The sequence below is a fragment of the Tursiops truncatus genome, chromosome 4, assembly GCF_011762595.2.
Source record: "Tursiops truncatus isolate mTurTru1 chromosome 4, mTurTru1.mat.Y, whole genome shotgun sequence".
Lineage (NCBI taxonomy): Eukaryota > Metazoa > Chordata > Mammalia > Artiodactyla > Delphinidae > Tursiops > Tursiops truncatus.
In genome coordinates, this window is record NC_047037.1 from 98,491,584 (window position 1) to 98,504,523 (window position 12,940).

General features: G+C 33.8%; 1 protein-coding gene across 6 annotated transcripts in view; it reads right to left on the reverse strand.

Moving 5' to 3' along the window:
• The window catches only part of ARL6 (ARF like GTPase 6), a 78,927-nt gene that overhangs the window by 19,770 nt on the left and 46,217 nt on the right, over positions 1-12,940 (reverse strand). The window contains exons 8-9 of one of the 6 annotated variants that reach the window (XR_012331556.1): positions 8,633-8,824; positions 1,164-7,598 (exon numbers count right to left, since the gene is read on the reverse strand). Coding sequence is in view for 2 of the 6 variants with exons in the window: in XM_073804370.1 (XP_073660471.1) it covers positions 10,918-10,958 (41 nt within the window). In the remaining 4 variants the exon portion in view is untranslated. The other 5 variants (XR_002173949.3, XR_012331555.1, XR_012331557.1 and 2 more) reach the window with 5 other exon arrangements.

Genomic DNA, 12,940 nt, shown 5'->3' on the forward strand with positions numbered 1-12,940 from the left:
AATGAGACAGTAGAAGGGGTGCAATCGTGATAAAATCAAATCCCATACCCACCGGGTGGGAGACCCACAAACTAGAAAATAATTATACCACAGAAGTTCTCCCACAGAAGTGAAAGTTCTGAGCCCTACATCAGGCTCCCTAGCTGGGGGCCTGGAAACGGGGGGAAGAGCCCCAGAGAATTTGGCTTTGAAGGCCAGAGGGGTTTGATCACAGGAATCCTTCCACAGGACTGGGGGAAACAGAAACTCCACTCTTGGAGGGCACACACAAGGTCTTGTGTGCACCAGGACCCAGGGAAAAAAACTGGACAGCTATACGTAAAAAAAATGAAATTAGAACATTCTTTAACACCATATAAAAAAATAAACTCAAAATGGGATAAAGACCTAAATGAAGGATCAGATACTATAAAACTCTTAGAGGACAACATAGGCAGAATACTCTTTGACATAAATCGCGGCAATATCTTCTTCAAGCTGTCTCCTAGAGTAATGGAAATAAGAACAAACAAAAAACCCAAATGGGACCTAATTAAACTCAAAAGCTTTTGCACAGCAAAAGAAACTATAAACAAAACGAAAAGACAACCTAGAGAATGGGAGAAAATATTTGCAAATGATGTGACCAACAAAGGATTAATCTCCAAAATTTACAAACAGCTCATGTGGCTCAATACCAAAAAAACCAACAACCCAATCAAAAAACTGGCAGAAGACCTAAATAGACATCTCTCCAAAGAAGACAAACAGATGGCCAAGAGGCACATGAAAAGATGCTCAACATCACTAATTATTAGAGAAATGCAAATCAAAACTACCATGAGATATCACCTCACACCAGTCAGAAGTACCATCATCAAAAAGTCTACAAATAATAAATGCTGGAGAGGGTGTGGAGAAAAGGGAACCCTCTTGCACTGTTGGTGGGAATGTAAATTGATACAGCCACTATGGAGAACTGTATGGAGGTTCCTTAAAAAACTTTAAAGAGAGCTACCATATGATCTAGCAATCCCACTCCTGGGCATATATCCAGAGAAAAACATGGTTCGAAAGTATACATGCACCCCTGTTCACTGAAGTGCTGTTTACAATAGCCAAGACATGGAAGCAACCTAAATGTCCATCGACAGATGAATGGATAAAGAAAGTTGTGGTATATATATATATATATATATATATATATATATATATATATATATATATATATACACACACACACACACACACACAATGGAATATTACTTAGCAATTAAAAAGAATAATATAATGTCCTTTGCAGCAACATGGATGGACCTGGATATGAACATACTAAGTGAAGTAAGTCAGAGAAAGACAAATATATGATATCACTTATATGTAGAATCTAAAAAAAAAAAGTGATACAAATGAACTTATTTACAAAACAGAAACAGACTCACAGACTTAGAAAATGAACATATGGTTATCCAGGGGGGGAAAGGGACAGATTGGGAGTTTGGTATTGACATGTACACACTGCTATATTTAAAACAGATAACCAACAAGGACCTACTGTATAGCACAGGAAACTCTGCTCAATATTCTGTAATAACCTGAATCGGAAAAGAATTTGAAAAAGAATAGATGTTTGTATAACTGGATCACTTTGCTGTACACCTGAAACTAACAAAACATTGTTAATCAACTCTACTCCAATATAAAATAAATATTAAAAACATTTAAAATATAAAAATGAAGAAAGAAAAGTCCTAGGGGAATACTTCTCAAACTTCAGCATGTATTCTACCATAGGTGACTCTGATGCAAATTTGAGAATATTGTTGGATATAGCCTGGGTTCCTCAGAAAGTATTGTTGAGGCAGAGAGATTCTGTATTATTAGGAAGTAAAGTCATGGGAAAGGAGAATGAAGCAGGTTAGGAGAGTGGCAATGTGAGGTGTTTCTGAGCTGGCTGCTGCTGAGTGTGACTAATTGTTAGAGTCACAGTAATCACCCTGGAAGCTATAGATGGTGAGTCTCTAGACTGTCCATGATTGATGGGAACAATAGAAAGAGGGGAGAATTTATTCACTAGTTCTTGTCTTCCACTTGTCAATGGTTCCCCTGCTGGGTTATGTGCGTTTTGGAATGGTAGGGGTAGGGGCATGGGAACAAAAATAGGGTGCTCTGCACCTACACATAGTTGGCTGGAGCCTAAAAGCAGTGGCAGCTGAAACAAGAGATGGTGAGTCTGAGAGAATCTGAAATGGCTCATAAAGTGTGTCTGAAATGATATATACCTTAAAAATTAAGAAATCCCTCAGATTACTGGCTTGGTTTGAGGCATGGAACTTACCAAGTATTGTGGCCAAAAAAACCATACGTCTTTTTTGGGCCAGGCTAGGTTGTGGCTGCTTAGGTATTGATTTCTTTGACACTTACTGAAAAATTAAGCTGTTCAGAAGTTTCCAGGTGACCTTAACTGATCCATATGAAAGTGCTATCATTCAGCTGCTTTGGGACTACAAAATGGCAATGTCATATGGTTCAATTAAATAGAATATGTTAAGACTTTCCATAGGGAACCCTAGGAACTGATATACTTGCTTAGAAAACACTTAAGACAGGAACCAGCAGAGAAAAGGATCTTAGGTGGTGAGTGGATATTCAAAACAAGAGTGACTAGGATGTGTAAAAAAGGAAGATGAAATGCATCAGCTTCCTCAATAAAGGATTATGGTAAAGACTCAAACATTCAAGACACAATTATTGCCCTTGCAAATCAAGGTTATGCACACGTCTCTAAAGTAAGTACTGAGTCAAATTCTAGAATAATTTTGAGGGAAACAATTTTTCTAAATAAAATATAGTCTGTGAAGTGATTTACATTATTATGCAGAGCCACGTCAATCCCTAATGTGTTCACATTCTGGCTTCCAGGCTGTGACCTGGGTTTACTGGAATAAGCAAATGTGCTATCAATTTTAGAGAGCCATCTACTCAGTGATAGCTACAAGGACTTGGAAGTAATCTGAAATCATGATTTTTCTGTGAGTTAGCCCAGATCTGAGTTTCATCCAGGGCACCACTGAACCCTCCCACTCCATACTATTTTCTGTAAGAAGGAAGAGAAGGTAAGGATTTGGGTACCTCCTTTATAATTAGAGAGTTTACACTTAAGTTACACTATGAAATTTTTTTCTGATTGTAGTTGATTAAAGGATTGTCTTAATAAATGCATATATATCAATATTAACTTATGCCTTTTGAAGAACAATTTGAAATAAGGCTAAAGTAAAAAGGATGAAAAAAATAAAAACTAACCGTGAGTTAAGTGAATAACCTCTAAGTTTCCTTAGAATAAGACATTTAGCATTACGGTTTTTCATTTTATTATGAAGTGACCTTAGGATGCAGATATTCCTCAGTCTCCTTCTGGAAGGTAGGATACATAAGACAGATATTTAAATAAATCTAATAAAAATAAGGATGTATTAAGTTAAATACAGAGTACTGTATAATTTTTAAATGTAAATAAAGTCTTCTTTGTGGTACTAGTAATTCTATTAAAAGGAAATACAATTGTAGGCTTCCTAGACAAAGTTGCTGCTCGAATCCTTTTCTACAGTGGGGCAAGCCCTATTCCTATTCCTAAAAAAGACTAAGACCTCCTGATATGGAGGCGAAGCCTCAGGATTGTCCTGATCTCTTTAAGAAAGAACTATAGTCTATTTCTTAAGTTTATACCCATTTCCCACATAGACAAGTCCTGTGATAAGTATTGATATATCTGCTTGTTACATCTGAAGGTCTAATTAGTAGAAAAATACTGCCTCTTGCCTTTATAGAGACCAACACACTTTTTAATCAGCAAACATAGCATTAATATTTAAAAAATAGTTCTGTGTTAGACATATTTCAAATTAGAAAAACAGATTTTAACATTAACAAGATACCATGTTGATACAGGGTCTTGGAAATCATTTTATTTTTTCTTAAGAAATTTTGTCCTGCTATGTATAAATGCAATAAAATTAGTCACAGTATGGGGGTTTTACAATGTAAAAAGGAATAAGTGATATTTTGTGAATCTATAAATTAAGCTCATGGAATTAGTGGACAGTACTTAATACACTAATAATCCAGCATCTAAAAAATGCAGTAAAAACTCTATCAAGTAGATAATAAAGTTTCCAGAAATGGCAAGAACTGACGTATCATTTAAGAGCATCACAAAAACAAACAAAATAAAAAACCCTACAACACAGAAAGAATAACGTATCTGTAAGATTTATCTATAAACCTTCCCAAGAAAGCCCTGGGGAAATAGTTAGTGATCACTAAAATGAGTGAAGTGAGAGCTTCCTATGACCTTAGGATGGTACATTCTGATAGACACACACATGCACACACTGAGCCTAAATAGAGCTTAATGTGAAATTGGCTTTAACTCCAACATTAATGATTACTCTCAATTAAAGGAAATGTAAACCTATCTCAGTAATATTTTACTGTAACATTATAACATTTCATTAAATAATTGGAAGAGTTTATAAAGTTTTCCGAAAGACAATGAGACACATAGACACACACACACACACACACACACACTGATTTCTGGGCCTAGGCCTTTATGGATATATGCTATTCCAATAGTCAAATGGCAAAAATTTAGAACATTGAGGCAAAGCCATAAAATATTTGCAATTAAGAAAATATTTTTAGCTATAGTTGTTACTTGGGGTCACAACTTAAAATGCATATCCACAAATTGGATTATTAATGCGCCTACATTTTACCACGTTTCAAGACTGTCAACACTAGTTATCAGTTAACTCAAAATATTGGTAAAAGTCACTGAGAAATCTGGAAGACCACGCCAGACGCTTGGGGATAATCTGTGTGTGATTAAACTTTGAAACATTAACATGTCTGATGTTTCAGAATCAGCCCCATCTGTTGCCACCCATTTAAAGAAAAGGAAGGAAAAAGACATCAGAGGGCCAAGACATCAATATAACTGGGGGGGGGGGGGGGGAAAGGATTTCAATGAGCATTACTTTTCAGCTATTCACATCTGATTTTTCATCTTTAATATAATTATTTAAGAAAGAAGTAATTTCAAATTGTTCTATTCCATTTTAGAATGCTCTTTAGCTTTTCAAGAAACCTTGTAGAGGTTAAGAACACAAATTCTGGAGCCAGATAGTCTAGACTCAAAATCTGGGGTCTTTTGTTTATTTGCAATGGGACTGTAGGCAAGTTACTTAACCTCCTTTGCCTCACTTTCATCATCTATGATAGGGGTCGGCAAAGATTTTATGTAAAGCCCCAGACAGTAAATAATTTCATGCTCTGTGGGCCACATACAGTATCTGTTGCCTTTTTTTTTTTTTTTTTAAATAACGCTTTAAAAATGTAAAACCATTATTAGCTCAAGGGCCATACAAAGACAGATTAGTAGTTTGCTGACCCGTGACCTACATAATAGAGATAATAGCGCCTACCTCATAGAACTGTTATGATGATTTTTTTTGAATTTTATTTTTTTATACAGCAGGTTCTTATTAGTTATCCATTTTATACATATTATGTTATTAAATGAAGTAATATACATATATAAAATGCTTAGAAAGTACCTGGCACATAGTAAAACCCACAAAAATGTTTATTATTTCTACTATATTTCTAACCAAATTTTATTTTCAAAGTACCTCCTATTCCTCTATGACTTCTAGCATTACTTGGTGACTTGAAATTTGGTGAAGAATTAAATTTTTCCTTTTTGGTTTATTCTAAATCACCAGAGAAAAGCTTAATACTATATGTTCATGAAGCTGCCAAGTGTGGCATTAAAATCGAATGATCAGAGGGAAGAATCAGTAATGGTCCTGAGGCAGTTCCTTGTAAATCCCAGAAGGAACATCCTTAATGAGAAAGATTCACAATAAAAATGTAATAAATAAGTTACTTGAAACATTTAATTAAACACAATAACCATTTCTCAAAGTATTTCCTTCCAGTCACAGAAATGAACAAACCTATTATAACATCCATTTAAGTGAGCATTTAATATCGGTTTTATTTATTTTTTAACTAAGAAGCAAGAAGGAAAAATCAGAAAGCAAATCATTTTTAATGTATTTTAATGTACCAGAGCTACATGCAGGATGTATTTGCCTTAAGTTTTCTCTAGAGTAACTACATATATTTATGGAAATCACAATATGGTGGGAAAAAAATAAGTAATCAGAAGGCAATTCATAATTTTTAGCAGACGACCTATAAATGAAAAATATATACAACTCAGCTCTTTTGTGATTTATAAGGCACAGGCTGAATAGGGCCACATTATAAATATTTAAATGCAAAACATACAATAGGCTAACTTTTGAACATTTTATGAGGTGTCACATTGAAATGTGGAGCTTAATGAACTAAACTTTGTTAACACAGTGATGTCTAAACATAAAAAAACACTTGCTTGAGCTTTAATGCAATAAATTTTAATTGCATAATATGTTAAATACAAATGCAATAACCTCAGTGTATGCACACATGGCATGCTGTGACCACTGTAGCCCAACTTGCTTCTACATAATCTTTACATGAAAATGTAGAGTATGAATGGATGTTTATAGACTATAAACTAGATCTGGAGATCATGAAAACAAAGGAAGCATTTAGTACTCTCTTCTACATATTTGCATAGGTGTAAATGACTGTAGTTTGTGGAATACTAATTTAGAATCAACAAATCAACATAATTTCAAGAATTATTTTTATCATAGTCATTCTTGTCCAGAGTTTAAAGTTTGAAGTGTTAATAGACTTAAAACAAGCAAAAAGAAGAAAACAGTAGTCCCTTGTCCCTGACCTCCAGCACCCCAATCCTGGTCTCCCACCCCAGTGAGAGATTTTTCCCATCCTTTTAGCTATTCTTATGGCAGATATCTCTATATTTCTAAAATCAGTAATACTCTTAGCTCTTGAATCATCCATTTTAAACAGACTGTTTGGTTCTGAATCCCAGTACCACCATTTACTAGCTCTGTGACCATAAACAACCTTTTTTAGGCCTCAGTTTCCTTGTCTATAAAACAAACACTAGAATCTACTACATAAGGCTATTATGAGGATTATATGATGCAAAATCCCATACATGTAATAATATCTTGCTCAAAATATAGTGATAGCTTTTATCATTGTTATTGTTACCTTACGGTAGATGAGGATTTGAATTCTCTTAAAATACCCCTTTCTCCATCCTCCTAAAATAGTTATAGCATATTAGGGTTTTTTTGTTGAATTACAGTGTTTTCATGTTCATGTCTTTTTTATATTTGAGGCACCTCTAGATTAATGAGACTTACTTTGTATCTTCATCAAAACAATTTATGAGAGGCTGGCAAGCTAGCTAAAATGCTGGATCACTGGAATATTCTGGATGACTTTCAATGTGCCAAATTCGAAAGCACTGGGATTTCTGGACTAAGAGAAACTGAATTATAGAACTTTTACTGAAGTTTTAAAAATATTTTATTCAAATCTCTGTGAAACATACCACTACTGTAGTTATCATAATACATCTTTATTACTCACTTACCTCTTGTCTTCTGTTTTCATCATTTTCACACCTAAGGATATTTATGATGTTACACATTATATATTACAGTTTTTCTTTATATGTGATATTTTCAGGATTTACACCATTGCTCTATCCACTGTTTCCCAGTGATTAATTAAAAATGAAAGCTTCTATTTAGAGTTTACAATTATAAGCAGTCTCTAAGTTGTGAGAAGTAACACAATTTGCATACAGTAGATGGCAGAGATATGTTTAAAATTCTAAAAAACATTTTTGTAGCAGTTTATGCCCAGGAAAAACACAGTTGGTGAGTCACAGTCTATTTTAACAAAGTACTGCAGTAAACTGGAGACATTTTAAAGGAAGAAAGAATAAGTCAGTTGTAATAATTATGAAGAATCACATTAATTCATTTTTATACCTCTTAATCTTAAAATGCAATATTTTCAGTCAGCCAATGAAATAAAATTAGATAGTCTGTATGAAAAGATTCTCAAATTCTCCCTCATTAAATTTTAAGTTCTCTGAGGATAAGGAATATGTTTTGTTTACCTTGTATCACCATTGCCTAGGACAATGCCAAACTAGTATAGGTACAGAGATGTTTCATTTATTTATTCAGTGTTTTATTCACTGAATAAATAAATTCAGCTTAACTTGGACTCAGGTAATTTACAAATGTTTGACAGTAAAATACCAAACACCATATTAACACAGCATTATTCTTTTCAGCATATAAAGCACACTAGTTTGTATATTACATTTTATGTTTTATTGATGGTGACATATAGCAAAACTTCAATATATATTAATTACCCATGGTCCCTTATAAATATTTAAAAGTTCTTTTTCACAAGCATAATCTTACTACAAAGTTATATCATAAGCTAAGTTTTAGAAGACAATTAAAAAAATAAAATGCATTAAAGATATCATAAATCAAGATGAGATACTGAGATAACTCTGACTTTACACATTCTAATTACAATCAAATGTAGACCTTTCAAGAAGTTGATAATTCTGGGGAGGGAGCCCTTCAGGAAACATTTAGTTTTTATATAATTAATGGCCAGATTAGCATACCTGAAGTCTTATGTTCTTAAAAACCTCATTCAGAGTCCATAAATATAAGCAGAAGATTATCAAGTATTCTTAGATGTAAAAACTTTCAAAAAATTTAAAGTATTCAGTTTGCCTTAATATATATTCCTTGAATTGAAAATTGTTGAGGTTTCCGAATACTATCTTTTCATGTCTTCACAGCCTGGATCTGATCTGATAATAAAAACCAAATAAAAAATTATCAGTCTCTACAGGGCAAAACCCATTCTGTAAAGTAATCCAAGACATATCCATAAGAACATGGTAGAAACCTATGTGTACGCTTTTTTCTTTTTAAAAGCACAATTCACACTATAGTTTGTATTTCTGTCATTGTACATGCACCTAATTAAAATCAACTAGTTCTACAAGGCTTGTATTAAAAAAAGCAGTTCCTTGCCTCATCCCCTCTTTCTCCTTTCACAGGCAACTACTTTCAACTCCCTTTTAGGTGATTACCTGTGTATCTCTAAATAATATGCTTTTATTATTACTTCTTGAAATATCAGTTCCTTCAATGTAATAAGGGGCTTCGGTTCTCACACACTTGTACACTGTTCTTCTGCCGCGCTCATCATGTGACCAATACTCCCATTTTCCTAACACAGTGATGTAGTCATCAATAGGATGACTATATGAATGCTATTCACAGCTGAAATGAGTGATATACCCCAGTTACTTTTCCTTTCTTCTACTACATTTTGTTTTCCCTGCAGTTACTAATTGTTCTTCATCCCCAACCCTGCTTTAGCTTTTTTTTAAAATGTACTTAACATTAATTCAATCCCACTACTCTCACACTGTTTCAACCTTTACTATTATGAAGCATAATACACAGTCAATCAATTTCACTTTCTTAAAGAACTCTCCCTTTGTCTTGTGTAAAACTATTTAATCTGAACCAGTTGTTCTCCATGTTTGCCCAGTTATTTTCATATGAGATCTTTCATTATCACTCTAGGATCTCCACTATCATCCTAGGGATTCCTTCCCAACTCTCTTGTGCAGATTTTCCTATTTCCCTTATTTTTTTTTTTTCTTGTTGGTTTATTCTTTTGTTTTTGATCAGTACACCTCAGTGGCTACCTTAGTAAATGGTATAGAAAGTGAACTCTTCAGACTTTACATGACTGAAGATGTCTTAATTATACAGTTATAATACACTGATACTGCCAGGGAATATTATTTTCTCCTTAGATTCTTCCAGGCATTGCTTCCAAGTGTTGCTGGTGAGAAGTCTGTTGCTACTTTGTTTCCTTATCCTCTAGATGAAACCTCTTATTTTCTTCTCAGGAAACTTGTAGAATCTTCCTCTGTCTTACAGTGTCGATTTTAATAATGATGCACCTTGGTGTGGGAATATTTTCATCCACTGCATTGGGCTCTCAAGGGGCCTTGCAACTAAAAACTCATCATTTAGTTCTGGAAAATACTGTTTGATGATTTATTTGATGACTTTCTCCCCTCTTTTTTCTCTGTTCTCTCTTTTAGAACTTCTTATTAGGTTATTGAGCCTCCTAAAATGACTCCTTACTTTATCTTTTCTTTCCATTCTTTGTCTTTTTTGCACCTTCTGAGAGATTGTCTCTTTTTTATCTTCTTTTTATTGAGTTTTCCATTTCTACTATTCTATTATTATTTTCCAAGAACTCATTTTTTTTGTTATTTTTCAAGTAGTATTCTTGTCATATTCATGAAAGTAATACATTCTCTCTTATCTCTTTGAAGCTACTCTAATAGTTTTTTGAAATGTTCTCCCTAAATAGTCTTCTTCTAATCTGCTTTTTTTTGTTTATGTTCCATAATTCTAATGTTTTGATCTTCAAATACTTGGTGATCTTTTGCTATCTTCTCATATGTATGAGTGAACACTATAAAGCTGATTGGAATTTTGTTACATGTGTGAGGCTTGTCAAAAGTGATCTTCAGTCTAGTGTATCTAGCTAAGCCGTTTCCTTGAGAATTTCTGATGTTAATACCTTCAGGTCTTTTCTCTTAGTCTGGTCTGACTCCTCAAAGTTGACTTGCTGTCTCCTACCCATTGCCAGTGTCTTCTAGGAGAAATAGGAGAAGGCAGAAGACGGTTATAACCTTCAGTATGAAACTTTCAGTTACTCCTCATTTTCAGGTCAGCATGCCAACATACAGTTGTGCTTGGTGTTCTCCAGTCCAGGGATACTATTTGACTCTCTGCAAAGAATGAAACTTCAATCTTCTTTTGGGGCAAGGATGTATAACTGTCTTCTCCTTTCTGTCTCACTTCATCCTTATTTCCAATTTCCATCAATTTCTGAGCCTTTGAGGGGATCTGCAATGTAAATTAGGATGCTTTCCAGCTTTCTCCAGTGCTAGCTTAGAATTCCGCTTTCTCAGGTCTGTTAAGTTACTCAACATTCATCAGATATTTGGCTTCCAAAATCTGGTTGCCATTTTTGTCGCTCCCATTTTTTTGGGTTAAATGGCTTTAAACAAAAGTCTCTTTACTGTCAGTGAGATCTGAAGAGGGGATGAAACTAAGTGTGTGTTCAATCCTCGGTCTTTCATTGGAATACTCATATGCATAGTTTATAAAATTCTTATATTAAAACCTGGAAGCATTATTAACTTTTCACATACAGATAAAGTGATACAATGAATAAGTTTCATTAGTCACATGAGAGGATTTCATTTTATAAATATCTCTCTTTACCTCTGCAATGGTTTCTGTATATTCTCTGGTGGTTTAAAAAAATATTTCATAGTCTACTCATGGGTTCTTGTCTTTGGCTGTAGTGCATAGGTAATTATTGAGAATCCTTCCAAAAGAGAATGGAATCATGGCACAAAATGTGTCATTTCATGTTTTACCCACAATTTTTCAACCGTAAACTTAAAATAATAAGATTAAATTCGTCCAAAATGAACCACAGGCCTTCTGGTTTATCATGCTAGGAAATTTCAGAATTTTGCAAGGAAAATGAAGAGATATAAGTTCAGAACATCCTTCACAGATTTACAGAAAAACTTTTGGCTAATAAGTTAACAGATATAGGCACAGACTAGTCTCCTATATTTATTGCTACCTATTTTGCAGTATAGGTTTTCCCCTCTTTTCAAATCCAGAGAGACAGTTAGGAGCATCAAAAATGTAAACTATTTACTGTTACATAGACATTATGAATAAAGGATCTTCTACTCAAAACCAAACTGATATACTTTTAAATCTACATACTAAGTTTCCTCCTCTATTAAATGGAGAAGTTAGGTAAAAGGGTAAATTTAACATTTTTTGAGTGCTTTCTTATGGTAGGCACTTTAACACATGCAGTATTTCATTTAATCTGTATGGCAATTTTTGAAATTTTATTTTTTAATTTTACAGATGAAGAAAATTATTTTTATAAGATAATTAGAGACATTAGTTAATAATTAATAAGTAGTGGAATAAATCTGCTAGACTTGAAAGCCCAAGTGCTTTTTACTACTATTCCACGCTGCCCACATAAAATGGGATACTACTACTTACTTTGCAGAAAATTGTTGTAAAGGTTACATAAAATAATATGGTAACACAAGGGCACAAAAATTTTTCCTATAAAGTATCCTTCTTACAAAGACTTGGGAGGTAAGATGCAAAGATAATGGATCAGAAAAGTCAAAGACACAAAAATTAGGTAAGACCAGAGTTGGCAAGTGGCACTGTGATGTTGGATCGTTACTGACACCTAGTGGCCTCATTGTTACAGACAAAATACCACCCCCCCCCCAAAAAAAAGAGATCTACAATTTAAAATTCAGATGACCATCAACCTATTTTCAGTAAGTTACTATGCTTTGAATTACTATATTATGAGCAATTGTGGTGTTTCCATCCATGCTATATCTCCACTGTGAACAATAATAAGCGCTTGTAAAATAAGAAGTAAAGGCTGAAAATATGCTTCTAGTGTCTTCTCTATAATGTTCCTCTGTAACCTATCTGTTTTATGTGGGAATCAGTCCCAGAGTGGTCACTTTGACCACTTCTTTGCACAGTTGGTATGTTCACAGAAAAATCCCACTAGCTCTTCTGAGAACTACTAGAGGTTCTCAGTTAAGTTTCACTTAATTGTAAAATATAACTAGAAGGTTCTTTGCAGTTTAATGGTAAATGTCATGATGACAACACGAAAGAGAAAAAAATACAATGGTCTGTGCAGTTACCTAAAACACCACATTTTACTAATAATACATAGAAATATGTATCAGAAGTACATTTAGTACTTTGAACCAAAGAAATACTATGTCTCTTTATGTATGGACAAGCAGGCT